Below are 17,910 nucleotides of genomic sequence, written 5' to 3'. Positions count from 1 at the left end.
TTAATAAGAAGCAAAAGAAACAGGCTCTGAGAAATCATTTTCTTTTTTATTAAAAACAGTATTGCTAGTTACATAATTCATTCATAAATGAGAATGTGCAACTTTTAAGAGCCAAGGCAAAGAGATTATGGTGTAGTCCAGAATCAGATTTTTCCGTTAGTGTTCCAGTATCTGATGATGACTGTGTCAGAGGATTTTATTTATTAGCTAACTCGTTTTGCATTTAATTAAGACAAAACTGAATCTTTTTCAATCAAAATAGAAAAACTGATTGCATATGCTTTCACCCAGAACACCCAAAACAATTAAACCCAAATCAATATAAAAAAAAAGAAATACATAAAACCATTAAAATTAACAAATATTCTCTTGTATATATAGTTTAAATGTGCTTTTATTTTTTTCTCCACTTTATTTTTTTTTAGCAGATTCTGGTCTATGCCTCCTTACACAGATATCCTCTAACACAAACCCTTGCTCTCCTCTATTCTCCTCTTTTTAGCCAGTCCACTCCTGAAGGCAACTTGTTACACTGAGAAAACAAGGCAATCCTCTGTCGTGTTTCAATTGGCATGGAAAACAAATACAGGAAAGTTTTTTTTTAAAGGAGGAAAAAAGAAAAACACACATTATATACCCCCCTAGTGCTTCTTTTAATCATCCACTCAGTAAGTATCTACATCTCACTCGGCACTAAGAATATGCATTCTTCTACAGAACAAGCGCTGTAATTAAGAAATGCAGGCAAAAACAGACAATACTGTGTCTTCTCCCATGTACTGTTCTGTAGCCAGGTCGGCTATGGGTAGCAGTAAATTATACAGAACTCAGAGAGTTTTATACCTTATAAAAAACCAATCCCAATAACAAGAATTAACTCTTACATACATACAAGTTCACATATTCCATCATGTTGCAGAACAGGAAGGAAACTGCTGAGTTCCACATACAGTTACCTGCTGAGAAAAAGACACCTTGATTGGTTAAGCCCTGTCATGTTGGACAAACCCATCAGACCTATCCTGAATGAGTGAGGCACTCCACTTAGCCCACAGTCTTGTATGTACACATTCATAATCAGAAATGCCCCCACTGAATCCTGTGAGATCTCCCAAGAAAAGGGGCCTGCTTACATTTAACATAAACATTGCTTTAGACTATATTGTCCATTCCAAAGAGACGGAATAGACAATATCTGTCTCTGTCTGTAGGAATCATCCATGCTAGGAGGTCCATTCTTTTATCTATGGATCACAAATACAGAAAATGCTGCGTCCCCATGCATCTTGGTGATGGACTGTCACCGACACAAACTGCGCACAAAAACAAAGCAGATGAAAGTCTTCAGTGTAAAAAGTCTGAGTGTGTGAAGTTCTTTGCATTCAACATTGGCAGTCACAGCAGTAGCAGTGTCATTTGGCACATGTGCATTACTGTGGTACAGAGCAAAGCAAGAAGAGAAATAACCACTACCAAAACAGAAGCAGAAGCTTTGCACATATCTGATTAGATCGTTAAACATTGGTTCTCAGTGGTAGGAAACTTTTTTTTAGTGTTTAATCAGCGAAAGAGAGGAAAAAAAAACAACACATTCCCTCGATTTCTTCCAAACATAGCGTAATTGCCATTTATGTAAAATTTCACCAAAAAATGTCCTGTTCTGATCCCCCCAGTTTTTTCTAATTAGCTTAATTAGTCTAAGTCTATGCTCCGACCCCCAAGCAGTAGAAAAGTTCTCAGATGAAGCCACAGTCTCAGAGGATTAGTGTTGTCCAGGCCAGTTGTAGTGTTGCTGCATGGAGATGTAGTGTCGTGGCCACAGTATCTGATTGAGTGGTTAGATAGTGTTTTGGAGTTTAAGGGACTCGCAGAGCACAAAGTGGTCATAGTGTTTCGTCTGGTTTTGTCCACAGGGAGCGTAGATCCACGCCAGTATTTTTTTTTCCACGTGGTTTGCCAGCTGCAATGGAGGAATGTAACAAAGAGAAATAGAGAGAAGAGAGGCTGCAAGAGAGTGAAGAGAGAAGAGTTGAGTGTTATGGATGGAGTTTTAGTCCCCATCGGTAGTGTAGTGTGGTGTGGTGGTCCCCCATTGTCAGTTCAGCAAGGGCAGTAGGTGGGAGGAGGCTGTCGTCTTGTGATGCACACAATCAGTTTTTCTGCAAGAGAAGAAGAGGCACAAGTGTGGGAGATGATCACGTGGGGTTGCGAATGTGAGGCGTTCATGCCTAGGCAGGAAGAATCACACATTTAAAATTCAGCTTCACAGCAGTGGCTTTCAAAAGAAAAAGTACAATGGAGGGTATGCGCATGATGTCACAGCAGGCAGGGTCATGGCAGTTTGATTGAACAAATAGATTCAACAAGAAATCAAAGTGACCTTTTCCACAAAGAACGGAGAAGTAAACAGATCACTGCAATTCACAGAAACAACTGGAATCAAGGCACTGAAACGTGAATTTGCAGTTGCCATTTTGTGTCAGGTGTGTTGGCTTTTTGGGTAAAATCAGACCCTAAGTTATGTGGTAGACCCTAGTTACAGTGGAAACCTCTTAGTCATCACATCAGGCCAGCTCAAAAAGATTACAATAAGCAATAATGTCCACGTATAACCAATATATCCTTTGGTGTCCCATCATCAAGTGCATGTCTTCTTCACTTTGTGTGTTTCCACAGTGTCAAAATCAGGTACATATAAATGATAGGAAACCTGATTTCTGGCCAAATCAGCATCCATGAACCACTGTGTCGTTAGTAAGTTGTACAGATCGCACGCAGATGTTTGATTGTTTTACTCTCTGTTTCGCAGTTGCAGAATGTTTTGCACCTTTGTCTGACTGGGGGGGCGTGTCCCTGTGGGAGAGTGACATCATTGCATACCCTCTATACAAAACAGTGGTGGCTGGCAACAAAGTCACCACGTGTTAGATGAAAATTACACAAACTGTGCAGAGAGAAATAAAATACAATCACATCTCAGTAGAAACAAAAATCAGTGACACTTTTCATCAGCAGGGGGAGCAAAAACAGTCCAAATACAGTACAATGGAAGCTCACTGACAACAGTGGTCACAGTCAAACACACCAAGTCACAGTTCTTAATACACAAGTACAATACTAGGCCATGCAGTGAGTGGAGAGGAGCAGCCGGTGGGACACACATACCATGCGCTGACATGCAGTGTGACAGTGGGTGTAGCCTAACCATCGTAAGAATCCATGAGAGGCAAAGAGGCCTGCCTCTCCCCATACATCCCTCCCTGAGAGAAAGAGAGAGACAAAAAGAAGAGAGCGTAGGAGTGTGTGATAGAGAGAAAGAGAGAGGCCAAAAGAGACACACAGAGACAAGAAGACACACAGCAAGGATGGGGTAAATAAAGAAACAAGAGGGTTAAGTGTGAAAATCCAAAAGGAGGCACAAAACATGGAGAAGGAAGAAAAAAGAACAGCAAGAGAAAAGAGAAAAAAAGTGGAGGGAAATAAGGACATAAGATGAGAAAAGAAAGAAGGGTTACAAAAGGTTAGTTTAATGTTAGGTCATGTTTCAGGAAGGGGAAAAAGGATCGCTGGTGAGAAATTATTTGCAAGACATGCATCAACATGCTGTTTGTGGGTGTGTGTGAGAGCAGTTCACACGGTAATTTTTTTTTTTTGCAGGAAGTGAGGATATCAATCTGTGTGTATCAGACCTGAAATATGGAACCTCAGAAAAGTGTGTGGGCATGTGTGTCTGGGTGTGGGTGTGCGTGCATGTGTCTGTGTGTGTGTGTGATGCACATGATCAACCAGTTAAATTTCTCAAACAATTTTCATCTTTTTAAGCTGGGTGATGATGTGCGATCAATATCAAACCCAAAAAACATCGTTCATAAAAACATCACCATTCCTTCCTCCTGAGGTAGCTGGACTTATTTATGATGCAGACGTCAACAGTCAGGGTCAAAAATTAACTTTTTAACTTTTTTCCGGGACGTTTAATTTTTCAGCCAAACCAAAATGTAACTTTATTTGGCCCTTGATGGGTGTTAATTTTGGACCCTGAAAACAGCATTTGCAGATGATAAAGGAAACATCCTATGAAGGACTGCTCTACTGAAAGAGCACAAGTGCTGAAAATTATGATCACATCTGCACTAACAGACTCGCAAATTTCTACTAATAGTCTGTCTGCTCTAGAAGTTTTATTGAGCTAGGGTTGTAAGATGTATCTAACAGAGTGAAGAGTTAAGTAACGCTCAGTAAGTGCAGTCATGCAAGGTAATGTGTGTGGGATGAGTGTGTGTGAGCATGTGGCCAGTGTTTACCTGAACTGCATCTTTGTCAGCAGGTTCGAGTGTGTTATCCAGAGTATTCCTTCTCCCTCTCTGGTCCAGTGTGGAGTAGGCATCTGAAGAGGAGGAACATATGTTAAACCGGAGGTGTGTGGTTTCAATGCAAGGATCTCACAAAAAAACTACTCATTGATGAGTTTCATCTGTAACACTTAAAGTACCACAGCTTAGTGTGCTACTGGGCAGTTTCTGTGTATGTGTTTGTACATTACAGCCACATGCTGCTGGGACCACATACTAAAACATAACCTGGATTATGCTGAGTTGTTTTTATAGCTTTTCTTGCACAGCAGCTTGAGTTGGTTTGATTTGGTGGAAGATGTGCACCTGGGGAGGCGAGTCCTGCCCTAAAAATGTCAAAACCCCAGCAAAAAACATTTATACGACTAGCGACCAATTATTTATCAGATAAAATGAATAAACACCCAAAGGCCCGAAACCCATCTTTCTTTGAAAATTTTGGGATCAGAATTATCTTAATTTCTGTGGAACTTAAGCTCTTCTTCAGCTAATAGTTGTCCTCCCCTGCACAGCTCACCATCTGATCCTAGTGTACTGTGGAAGGCCATCTCCAGTAACAGCCTAATTTATCCCATCATAAAAAACTGCCATATCTGTCCTTCCTTCGTTGGAAAAAACAGTGTGAATCAATCTATTTTCAAAGTGAAATGGAAAATGTTCACAGGGCCAGATTGGGCCAACGCTCCTCGAGTTAAGTATCAATGCTGTAACCCATTACCTGGGGGACAAAAGGCCCGGGGAGAGGACTAACAAATCCATTCCAAACAAACAGTGGATGGTTGGGTGCAAGGCTGGCAACCTCACCCAGTAAAAAAGCTTATGCTACAGAAACTGCAACAACTTGATTGCAGAATATTGCTGTGGACTTATGTCCCACTCGGGACAAAGAGGATTAAATTAAGTACTTGTACATCAGCTTTGTGAGACCCAATTTGAGTTTCAGACCTTGGGATTGAAGACAGTTTTGGAAAATGAGCACATTTCAGCCAGTCATCACTTTTGGACAGACCTTAAAAGAGCTGTTTAAGGGTTCAGACATGGTTTTAAGGTTTAGGTTAAGGGTAGGTTATCTTATGTATAAGATAACATGCAAAAAATATTCTGTTTTTTTTGTCCTTATTCTGAAAAAGACAATATCTCTACTAAGCTGTTTACATGGCTAATGAAACCGAATATCCCACTAACTCACATGCATGCAGTCATATTTATTCCCATTATGGAAAAGGCAAACAGCTGGGCCAGCTTCAGCTATTTTGCTTCTTTGCAATCCAAAACAGGATTTTCTCTAAGTTTTCAACCAGCAGCGGACTTGTTCAATCATGGAAATTGGCCTCCCTCTTTCATTCATTCAACCACCTTCTTCAAAGGTTGCTGCTGTAATATTTATGCATATTCAAAAACCTGTTTACATCCAAGTCTTTCATAATGTTTTAAAGTAGGTGTGTTTCTCCTTCCAACCAGGAATGCTAGCTTTTTTGGTGCATGTCTACCCAAGCCTTGCAAACTGTGTAAAAAACTCCAGTTAAAATGCATGTTTTGAATGCACGGTCCAGCTTTTAAAACCTAAATAATACCAGCTTATCCCACATCTTTTCATTGTAAAATTGTACATTCAGAATAAGGCCTTCTTCGGAATATCCAAACAGAATATGTGGTTTACACAGCCTGTATCAATTCAGAACACAGGTGTGTGTGTGTGTGTGTGTGTGTGTGTGTGTGTGTGTGTGTGTGTGTGTGTGTGTGTGTGTGTGTGTGTGTGTGTGTGTGTGTGTGTGTGTTTTCAGTTGTCACACTTGCCTGGTCCCAAGTCATTCATTGGAATCATTTCCCGGTCCCCTTTTCCCCCTGTGTATGAGAGACACAAAAGGAATGAGCGCCAGCATGAACTGTTACATGTTACTGTTTGCTCAGAGAGGCAGTGTTAACAGCCACACCATCTCCTGCCAAAGATAGAACAGTGTGTAGGTGTAGGAGTGTTTTTTAAGTGTTTCAAGTGTCAGACATTAGCCAGCTAGTATTAACAAATATACAGTAAAGTTTACGTTACTTTGGTGTGTGACAGGTGGGGATTGGAAACTTTAAATTTGGTGCCAAAGAGCTTAAAGGGGCTTTTGAACATACTAAAAAGGAAACTTAACATAAACATGGCGATTAACGATGCGAGTTGGCATCATCTAAAAATGTCCCACTGGAGTGAACATCTTGTACAGCAAGCAGATTGAGACAAACACACCAGTATTTATGTAAACCCCTACTTAATTCTCCCAAGTCTACAGACAGCCAACAACTTATTGTTGCAGTACACAGAAACATACAGAGAGACTGTGAGGAGGGCCGACTCTTTGATACACTGCCACAGTAAAATCTGTAGAATCTGGAGCAGAGCTCTGTGGAGCTTAAGTGAAATAAAACACTTGTGTTGCTCAAAAACACTTGACTTAGAGCTTCTGAATGTCCTACATAAAGTTCTGTTACAAGTGTACACTCCATATTAGACTTGTGTAAAGTAAAAGGATAAGGATGAATCTGTGCTGGAAAAAAAACATATCAAACATATTATGGAATAAAACAAATTTAATTTAAGGCCATACATCTGAACCCTAACAATTTAACTTTTAGTAGTAGTTCATATGCAGTTTTACTAACACAAAAGCAGTAAGGCTTTTTTCTGTTTCACATCAACAAAATAATAAAAAATGTTATTATCAAAATTCAGTATTTTCCCAACCATTCGAAACAAAATATTTCATATATGTTTATTAGGGGTGTGTATCTCACTGACTGAGACCGATTCAATACGTATCTCGATACATGTTCAACGATATGATGTGTCTTACATATCTTTAAGTGGCCAATGATTCAGTTCAATATGATTCAGCTCTGTCACGATAAAATACGACACGATGCAATACAAGACAATGCAGTGTGTCAGTATTTACATTTTGATTCAATTAATGCTACATTTGTAGAGTGCAGTTAGTTGGCAAAAAATCCTGATAGTTTTATTAAATATAGTAACAGTAGAGACAGAGAGAAGGAGACATTACAGTGGTGTTTATATCTTATTATGAGTCTCATGTGTAAATGAGATCCTGTAGCCTAAATGACAATCTGTGAACAAACTTTAAAATTGTTTAAAATATCAGTATTTCTGCAGTAAGATGATCTGCTGCTCTGTTTCATATGAAGAATGCTGTGGTTTTGATTAGTGTGGAGGAACAGTGAAGTGTTACCTGCTCTCACAGTGACATGACGTCTCTGTGGGTCAGAGTCGTGTCTCTGTTCTCTGCTGTCTGACACGTTTTACATAAATGATCTGCAGCAGCGTTTCTCATCTTTCTTATAAAACCCAAATTATTCTACACTTGCACGTTATGAAAGTTTGGTGGTGCGACGTGGTACAATGTCACTTCTGTCGCTGTTTCAGCACCATCTGTTTTAAGTAAAACAAGAGGAGACACAGGAGAGGGAGGAGGGAGCGCTTGTTTTTGTGATCGCGGCAGCAGGCGTCCAGTGAGAGCGGTGCAGGCAGAGACAGCAGGAGAAAGAAGACGGAGGAAAGTTAACAGTGGCAGCTCCCTGATCCCAAAATTAAATGTATGCACATCCTAATGAGATGTATTGATACGCTAGTGCTGCATCGATTTGTCTGATTCCGATGTTCAGCTTTTTACCGATACAAGCCGTCTGAACCGATGTACTCATATCTTACAGATTAAAGTCTGATGCATTGGACGCATGAGTGAATCATTACACCCCTAATGTTTCTGTTTTATTTTGACATTCACAGGTTTGTTTCTGTTTCATTCTGGTGGCTCAAACATGTATGTACAAGTCCAAAAAAGCTGCTGTAAGGGCAGCCATCCTTCAGGTTGTAGTGGAATTTGAAACTTGAAGCAGTGGTGGCAGACACACCCCTAGCATTTCAGATCAGAGAAAACAGTTCATTTTTTCATGATTTTGAGAATTTTTAAACATATATATATTAAATTTTTTTTAATCATTCAAATTTGGCTGAGTGGTTAATTCTGTGATGTGACAAACTCTGGACAACTATTTATTAATACCTTACACAGACTTCAAATGGTTTCTGCATTATATAACAGCAATAATAATTACTGCAACATTTGATGTCTAGTATTCACACAGTATGTCGATCTCATTTTTTAAATGCATTTAGTTAACACTATCAATTGGCTCTCCAACACTCCCCCGTCCCCCTCACAGCCCACTCACAACATCTCTTGTGCAGCTGTTGCTCAGCTGGTCCTAGTGTATCCATATTGCAGAAAATGAGCATTCAAAAAGTTTACAATATTCAGAATCGATATGTATTGGGAAAAAAATCTAGATTTTTCACAACAGTTGTTACTATAGCCAGCTGCTATTTCAGAGAGAAGACCACTGACTAGATGATATAAAAAGGCCAAAAGGTGCCATGTTCTTTCTAATGAAGATTTCTTTGTTTTGCTCGGACAAATGGGGAAATAAATAACAACAAAAACAAAATAAAAAGCCACTAAAAACACAAATTGTTATTTTAAACATCAGTTATCAGCCCAGAATTTCAGAATCAGTATATCCGCAATACACACAATACTTGAACTGGACAAAAGATTTAAAGACAGGAGAGAGAGTTTATCTGAGAACTGAAATGAAACTAAGTCTTTCATTAATTAGACTCAGAAATGTGGCCTTACAGAGCAGTACACTTTACATGCACATATTTCCTGACTTCCTGACCTTTGTCTATGAGCGGAAGAGTGCTGTCCTCGTATCCTCCGTTGGCCCTGGTGTTGTTGCTGGGAGGGTTTAGGTTGACCATGAAGTCCGTCTTCTTCCAGCCGTCTTTTTCCAAAGTGCGCCGCAGCTCCTTGTAGCCCCACACTGTCTGCAGCACCAGGCCAGCCCCACGCACCTCCCGCTCAGAACGGTTCCTGGTGGACCAGAGGGGCAGAGAGGGAATGACAGGACTATTAGGAAGGTAATATTCAAAATTGCAGTTTCACCAAGCAAAAAAAATCTTCTAAAGCCTTACCCATCCTTGTTAATGAGCACCAGTCTCTCAATCCCCTGCGAGGCCCTGAGGGTCTTGGCTGCTTCCAGGCTGGATCCCAGCACCTCATGGAGAGTGCTCAATACAGACACCACTGTCTCTTCTGACAGTGCTCGCACTGGCTGACTCTGACCCCCGCCGGGCAGGTTGGCCACCAGGTGAGGCACCGCATGTTTACCTGAGTACAAGTACAAGAGGAGCATTAAAAATGGAAACCAACTATTGATGCCGTCCTCTTGATAATATAAAGACATGCCCTAAAGATAAAGAGCGCTCCAAGTCTTACCCAGTAGATCTCTGTTGCGTGCGTCAATGGCCAGGTTGCGGAGAGCTCCAGACATGGCACGGACGACACGGTCGTTGCCATGGGCCAGCAGCTCTGTCATCATAGGCAGACCCTTCTCCTGGCGCAGCAAGGCACGAATGTATCGCCCGTACTAAACAGAAACACATTTGTTCTCATTAAAATCACGACTGTGATCTCAGTTTTGCTGCAATTTTGTGACAAACAATCCAATGCTACTGCTTGACGACACATTCTCTCCTGAATAGACACACCAGTCTCTCCTCAAAATGTCGCCATGTTATACAAGTGCCATCTACCACTATTAGCAGTTCCAAGTGAAAGCACTTATTTGTATTCTGAGTCTATCCATAAAGAATAATTTAATGTGTGTGTTCAGGGATGTATGAAACTGAGGGCAGTGGGAGAACAATATGAAGCGATGAAGGTGGGAGTAGTAGTGCTGACAAGAACTTAAATCTACTGGCTGGAGAGTCACATGATCATTATCTTAGTAACCACTTTGGAAGAAACTGTGTACTAATGCCTTTGTCCAATCCCAAAGCTGCATTAGACTTGAAATACTAACTTCTCAGAAGCTCTGTTTGGTCCTGTAGTGTCCTGGAAGAATCGTGTTTCTTCAACTAGTGTGTTTACTCAGCACAGAGAGGTGTGAAATGGAATTAATAGAGGAATAATGGAGAGCGGTTCTTACAGTCCAGCGTCCGGCACACAGGTTCTGCACAGCTCCAGCCGAGGCCTCCAACACGGTGGGGTTCTTGGACTCCTTTAGCAGAGAGGTGTAAATGCGGACCACCTCCGGCTGGTACAACAGCTCATAGCCTGCAGGAAAGAAGAAGGGAGTGGGGAAGACGGCAGGGGGAGGAGGGGAAGTGTGGAGGAGCAAGTAAGGACAGCAGGAGTGAATGATGGGAAATATGCAGAACAAACAGAGGGGTGAAGATGGGCAAATATAAAAGTTATAAAAAAAACAGTTTTTCTTTACTGTATGATGCATACACTAAGAGAGATAATTCAGATAATTTGAAATGAGGGCTGTATGAGGTACTTATCCATAGTCAGTGTATTATCTAGAGTAGATAGTACCTCATACAACCTTGCTTCAAACAATGCAAACTGTATCTTGAAAGTGTCAAGCAAGCCTTTATTTACCTTTAGCAGGCGTGGTCCTCTTTGGAATGTCTATTATGTCTGCAGCTGCATCCTCATCTTTCCTACCTGGAATCAAACATTAACATCACAACCTTAGAAGAATCTAAATATGACAGATTTATTTAAGAGAATTAGTTGTACTGTTAGTAAATCTGTTCTAGTTTGGTTAGACATGTGCTATGACCAAAAACAGAGATGCATGTTTCACTACAACTCTTTCACAGTGCGAGGAAAGCGTGCATGTTAGTGCTTAGACAGTTACACGGACCTGTTAGCTACTCTATCACTAATACCATGACAACAACAACAACAACAGGCAGCAGAAGCAAAGTGCAGTTGTACAGAAGTGAAGAGCTTACCTTTGGAAAACCACTCATCTGTAGCCCGGCTCGAAAAGGGGAGAGAGAAGAATAGAGGAGGGAGAAGAGGAAGAAGGGATGTAGAGGGAGAAGAAAACGACAGAACAGCAGGAAGAGAGAGCATGGACAGTAAGTAAGAGGAAAGCAGCCATAACTGAGCCACCCAGTTAACACCTGCTTACATCCCAACAGCACTGCTGCCACCACACAAATCAGCAATGTGACATGCCAAGTATGACAGCTGAATAAAGCTAATCAGAGGACACAGAAGCTGATGTAATCATTTTATATATAAACACACACACAGTTACTGTGGTTTGAGAATATGTAACTGTGATACATCTCTACGCAACACACCCAAAAATGATAAATACACAGAAAACCATTCACCTATGATTAGTTGATTAACTGATTACCTGATCCTTTTTTAAAGAAACAATATGTAACAGTTTGGTGTCCAAAAATGAGTACTGCAGTTCAAATAATGAGTTGGAGCTATAGACAGCATATTAAATAAGCTGAAATCATATTTAACACATTATCTATGGTTGAAACAAGTTATTTCTTCCCGCCCCCTCCTAACCAGGCTCAAGGAAGGTCAGGCAGGCTGCAAGAACACTGCAGGGGTGCAAGGCGAGCACAGCATTATAATGATGTTCATTGTCACTTCAAAATGATTTTATAATAACAGAGAAAGCCACCAAACAGTAGTATGGCTGTGTGTAGTTGAGAAAAAAAAAATCAATACTCTGAGTGAAACACAAACAGAGAGCAGCAGGAGAGAGGATGAGCTTTCTCGCAGTCAGGGAAATTGTTAACATTCCTGTGCAAGCGAGTGGTTTTGTTTGCCTCTCAGTGTTTGTGTGTGTGTGTGTGTGTGTGTGTGAGTATCAGTCGAGTGAGACACTGTTGTCAACAGTGACATCACCTCAAACGTTCCTCCTTCTGACTGAACAAATACAGTATGTCTGGCACAGACCTTTGCTCTTGCGGGAGCTGAAGCAGCCGCCCTTCTGGCTGGAGGGGGCGGGGCCCTGGTTGAGGGGCGCGGCCTCCTGGTAGCGCTCACAGCCGGGGATTTCACGATGCACCTGATAGGACAAGTTCCTCAGCAGACACACGCTGTTCTCTATCAACTGAAATCATGCAGGGAAAACGGTGGGGTGGAGAAAAGAGATGAGAGGGAAAGTGAAGCCAAGATGCTAAGTTTCACATTATAAGTACATCACATGACCTCGTCACCCACACAGGGCATCATACACCTACATGTTTTCAAATATCTCATTACAAACTCTTAAAAAAAAAAAAAAAAAAAAGACTTAACATTGTCCAACACTTTAAAAAAAAAAAGGATCAAAATTGATGCAGCAAACACTGGACCTCAACTTGAATGTTTTCTTATTTTTCCTTTTTATTTGTTTTTGCACTAAGCATTAAGAGGAAAATAAGAAAATATAGCACATGTCAGGGAATTTGCAATTAGCATTAGCTTAAGATTTCCAAACGTTAGACAGACAAGAACAAGAACACTGAAGCCACCATTGGAGACATTCCTCTGCTGCAGTCAGGTGCACCCCCCCCCCCAACCAGCTGGCCACAGCATTTGATATGTGATCTCATATTCTTGGATATTTATTGAATGGCTATTTTTTTTGTTTTGTTTTGCTTGTTTTACCGAGGAAGATGGTGCCTTGATGTGCACGAGTACAGTTGATTTATCTGTGTCTGCTGAGACGTGGTATGTAAAATAATACAGTGAGTACAGTGGTGTTAGTTGAAGAACTCTGAGTAGCACACATGTTCATGGTCTCCGCCGCCATCTTTGTACACATCCATTTGGGAGAAAATCCAACCTTAATACTGGTTTATCAGTGAACTGGGATACAAAGACTTCATGTATCACCACACTCTCTCTGAAACCAATCATTATTTTACAGCCCAAATTGCAAGTTGGTTTTGGTTAGGTTTGTACTGGCTTACCTGTGGTTGAGGGCACGCTTAACACGCAAAATTTTAGACCAGAACTGTGTGTTCATGTATGAGGCCCATTGTCTATTTTCCCCCATTCTTCATCCTTGTCAAAACCTGGTGCGTATATTACTCACAGTGCAATCCACCTGCTGACAGTTTGATCGGAGATCCGGGTGTGTTGTGCTAGTAGCAAATAACGTAGCCTCCAGTAACTAGTGTAAGTCAGAGACGAGGAGCTGGCTACAGGGGTATGGTAAGCTCACTTCTTCCCAACTCCACACACCGAAATCTTTTTCATTTTCAACCTTGTGGTCTTAAAACCCAACCCACGCTGACTCATGTGACGTCATTTGAAGACATTTATCAGAACTTTTTTGACACATGCAGTAGAACTCCTCTACATCTGTTAACAGATTTTGCTGTGTAAAATCACTACAAAGCGAATCAAAGTTCCACTTACCTTATTGTCGACGTCTTTACAGTCGATCTGTGACTGGACGATGTACATGAGCGAATCGACCAACCCTGTGCACTCCCTCAGCTTCCTCCTCGCCTCACTTCGCTCTGAACTCACATTTCTTCAGACAAGTGGAAAGTTGAGAAGAGGAGAAACAGGAATGTAAAACAAAACAAGGATTAGCAGTTTGAATGGCTGGAGAAATAAAAGAGGCAGTTATGAGGTTAAAGGGGAAAGGAAAGAGTCAATTTAAGTGACTACAAAAGGATTCCAGCATGCACTGCTTGAACACACCCCCAAGAGTTGTTTGAATGAAACTCCTGTTAAATGTCCTGGTTTACAAAGAGAGTACAGTTTGGGGAGATCACGTTACAGCTCTGGACTAATTTCTTCAGCTGCTCTCTGACTCAGTCCCACTTAGAGATCTAACAGGACTGGATGGATGGAAACAAGTGGAAACTGAGACCCAGTTCTTCATTCATTGATGTAGAAGATGTGTAAAGAAAGGAGCATTAGGGAAAAAAAACTCTGGAATGATATTCAGTCTTGGTCTCTTTTGTGCAGCTTTGTTTTTCCTAGTGACAGGCACACCCTTTCACACAATACCAGGACACATTCCCCTCCACAGTAGGGGGCACTGATTTCACTTCACTGCATAGTTCAGGAAGTTTATTTAAATGCTGCACCACATACAATGCAGACTAAATTGAAACCAAACTGGTTTAATTTACTCTTCATTTTAACCAGACTGAATTAAACCAAAAGGCGTTATCACTGGCAGTGAATGGTCTCTGTGCACAGGAAGAGAACGAAATAAAAACAGAACTTCTAAACAGAATGTGAATACTTCAATCAGATATAGATGGATTTATCAGTGTTAGACCTTCTGTCTGTTTATAAAGGCTGGCAAAAATGAGTGATCAATTTACTACAGTGGCTCCATGGATAACACTTGCGTCCAGACAGATGTATGTTAAAATTCCATGAAATTAGCTACACACATTCATGCCCCCTGCCCTCAGGATCAATAGTTTACAGTTACTTGAATGTTCCCATAAAGGTGGGGTGTGCTATTCTAATCCAAACCACTTTTTACCATATTTCAGTTAATATATCCTCACGGTTCTCTAGCTCCTCGTTCTGTGTGTATGCTGACAAAAACCCTGAAGTTTCTACACAGCTCTGTAAATGGACAGAGCCACAGAATGCTATTCCAACCAGCAACAGGTGATGTTTGAAGAAACACTGCACTCACACTGATTTTGGGACTAACGTTTGGGATTAAAAAGTGATTTTTATCTAGATTCTTGCTTTTTTGAGTAGTGATTCAGTGATTCAGTGATTAGTGATCAGTACCAAAAATTCCTAACCTAAATTCTTCTGGAAGTTAATAAAAGTATAAACCAATTAGGTTTCCAAAATGGGTTCAGTTTAAAAATCTCAGAACTTGATTTCTGCAAATACCAAACTTTAAGAATTCCAGATGTCCAAATTATTTACACATACTTTTCTATCCCTGCAAATGAAAACTATAATTAACCGTGTGGTCAAGGGGAATGCATAGATAACAGACCAGCAGGCCAGAACATATTGTTTACACTGTATGTGTCAATGCCCCACTGTCCTCGGCTCGCCCCCTCCCTGTACACTCTGAAATTCCCTTCTTCACCCTCCTGATCTCAGTTACTGTGAGGCCGCAGTTCTCTTCAATTCAGCCCCCAGGTTTCTTCGATAAATAACCCAAAAATCTTTTAATGAGCACTTTATAAAATTAATTGTCCTGTTTATGTGTACTAGTTATCAGAATACAGGATTCTGACATGCACAATCACTCATTACAAACGTCTGACCATAATTGGTTTAGTTCTTTGATCTGAAAGTTTTTTTAGAATACTTTTTCTGCGGTTACTATATGGATACTATCAAAAATACAAAAGTAATAAGTGGCAGCAATGATGACACATTTTTATCTGTTAAAACTAAAAATAAATTTCTTGTAAAATGGGCCAGTTTATTCTGACTGAGAAGAATGCATTAGGCATCTGATTTTTGACTGTTCTGATTATTTGTATAATAAAAGGTTTCACATGAAGATACTGTAGTTTCTTTCCTCTCTCTTCATTGAGCCCCCTCCGTGATGTTTTTCCTTCTCTTCTGCTCCGTTAACTCGTCACTGCTCCCTTCCTCCCTCATACATCCCACTGCTCTGTCAGTCTGTTGAGCTGGCATCTTTCCATTTTCTTTTCTTGTCTACATCAACCCTCCCTCCTTCAATCTCCTCCATATCATCACATGTACTTCCCTCCATACCTCAGACAGCCTGCTGTGTTGGTGAGGGCTGTCTCCCACTCAAGATGTCTGGGCTTGCAGTTCTCCTCGCCTCCTCCCGCTCCGTTGCTCCCTCGCTCCCAGCCTGAATGGGGCACCATCACCTCATCAGAGAGGGCGTGCAGTGCGTGGTCAACAATCTCCATTTTCACAGAATCATGGGACGACAAGTTCCACAGCGTCCCTGGGGAAAAAGTGGAGAAATGCCATTTTAAGTTTGCCATATGTCACTTTATCAAATTACATTTCATCACATTGGAATTGCAATGTTTTATATATTTTATATATATTATCTACATTTCCTTATTCTGTAACAACCTGTTAACATTACGTGAGGTGTTTTTTTTTTTAAGTTGCATGCATTTTTTGACTTGTTATTTAGAAAACAAAAAGGGTTTATCTGCAAAATCAAATGATAAGAGAGGACCATTAAGGTTCTGCTTCTATGTCACCACACTACTCAGTAACAGTGGGGAAAAGGAGCAGAGAAGACATTAGAAAATTCACACAACTCTTTGTTTGTAAGAAACGTTAAGATCGAGGATTTTATTGATGGACTTATAAAGGATGGCAGTCCACATTGCAGGAAAGTTCAGGCTTTTTTATTGCTTTATATCTTGCTGATGGTTTATTTTCATTGTAATCACCACACTAACCAGCTAATGCTACCTTCCTAATGTTAGTCTGGCAGCCAACACACAAATGCTAAAGGATATGTTCAGGGTTTTGCCTGTGACTGAAATAAAGGTTATCCACTTCAAAAAAGCAGAGCAGATATTTTGGTGCATTGGAAGTAACATTCTGATTGAAAAAATGTAATAGAAAGCACCAAATTAAACTCTCTTTTACATATAGACACCATTTACTCATAATTAGTTTTAAACCATACAATTAGTGTTGAAACAGTTTGTGTTCCTTGAGAATCATTGCTTCGTTTTATGTTTTGCAAGATAGAACCTTATAATTCTAACCTTGAAATAACCTTATAGTTCTTAAGATTAGAAGCTTCTATCTGCATTTGACCTGTTACATAAAACATCTTCAAAAGCTAACAGGATTTTGATATTGTACATTTAGAATACATTCAAGGGGCCTGTCATTTTCATGAATGAAAAAGACTTGTCCTACAAACCATTTTTGCTGTTTCAAATGCAAAAACTTTGAAGCTCAATACCTCAAAACCACTCAGAACACAGATAGAACCTAATATTTCCAGTTCAACTGACCAATCAGACCACAGTCCCACAGAAGCACAATATCTTTAACGGGTTGTTTAACAGTCAAAGTCATGATTACACAGCCTATGTATTTGTGTGTTATGTGCCTCTAACCTGTGATAGTGTCAGTGAGGTCCTGGTCATGGGTCTTCCTCAGCAGCCTGATCAGAGCAGGCACTCCATCACAGTTCTTGATAGCGATCTTGTTGTCTGGATCTTTGCCATACGAGATGTTCTTCAGTGCTCCACAGGCTGCATAGTGAACCTATAACCAAGAAACAATAACTGCTTATTGAGCTGTTAGTCTTCAAGAGAGCATTGATTTCACACACATGGATTAAGTGTAGTAATAGAAAACAATGTCATACCCTTGTGGCTGTTAGATTGTTCTGAGAAAATTACATGGGTCTCAGAACTGCTCCTAATGCAAGTAATTGCCTATAACTAATAGTAAATTAGTTGGCATATTATCAATATTGCATGTCATTTTGTTTTAAATGGTTGATAATGGTTTCATGACACTATACTTTGTCTTATTTTATATCTCTTATATAGTCTTTCACACAGCACAGACAGACCAAGTGTGTGGAGCTTTTGGAACCACTTAAAAGCATTAAGAGGATGCAGACGCTATTTGACCCATTTCTCCAGCCAGCAAGTCATCCGACACACACCGGACTTCAAACTTGTCATTGGCCGCAAAGCATAAAATGT

At 40.4% G+C, this 17,910-nt stretch overlaps 1 protein-coding gene across 1 annotated transcript in view; it reads right to left on the bottom strand.

Moving 5' to 3' along the window:
• Positions 1–25: 25 nt before the first annotated feature.
• ctnnd1 (catenin (cadherin-associated protein), delta 1) overlaps positions 26–17,910 on the bottom strand; it is a 41,866-nt gene continuing 23,981 nt past the window's right edge. Inside the window, exons 10-23 of the mRNA XM_084715833.1 lie at positions 17,311–17,461; positions 15,962–16,163; positions 13,655–13,772; positions 12,203–12,359; positions 11,224–11,241; positions 10,865–10,930; positions 10,407–10,534; positions 9,695–9,845; positions 9,391–9,586; positions 9,096–9,289; positions 6,150–6,197; positions 4,305–4,387; positions 3,206–3,260; positions 26–2,159 (exon numbers count right to left, since the gene is read on the bottom strand). Of these exons, the coding sequence (XP_084571959.1) occupies positions 2,101–2,159; positions 3,206–3,260; positions 4,305–4,387; positions 6,150–6,197; positions 9,096–9,289; positions 9,391–9,586; positions 9,695–9,845; positions 10,407–10,534; positions 10,865–10,930; positions 11,224–11,241; positions 12,203–12,359; positions 13,655–13,772; positions 15,962–16,163; positions 17,311–17,461 (1,626 nt within the window). The 3' untranslated portion in view covers positions 26–2,100. The remainder of the gene's footprint in view (positions 2,160–3,205; positions 3,261–4,304; positions 4,388–6,149; positions 6,198–9,095; positions 9,290–9,390; positions 9,587–9,694; positions 9,846–10,406; positions 10,535–10,864; positions 10,931–11,223; positions 11,242–12,202; positions 12,360–13,654; positions 13,773–15,961; positions 16,164–17,310; positions 17,462–17,910) is intronic.

This window comes from Lutjanus erythropterus, chromosome 3 (assembly GCF_056507025.1).
Source record: "Lutjanus erythropterus isolate fLutEry1 chromosome 3, fLutEry1.hap2, whole genome shotgun sequence".
Lineage (NCBI taxonomy): Eukaryota > Metazoa > Chordata > Actinopteri > Lutjaniformes > Lutjanidae > Lutjanus > Lutjanus erythropterus.
This window is presented reverse-complemented; position numbering and strand designations above follow the sequence as displayed.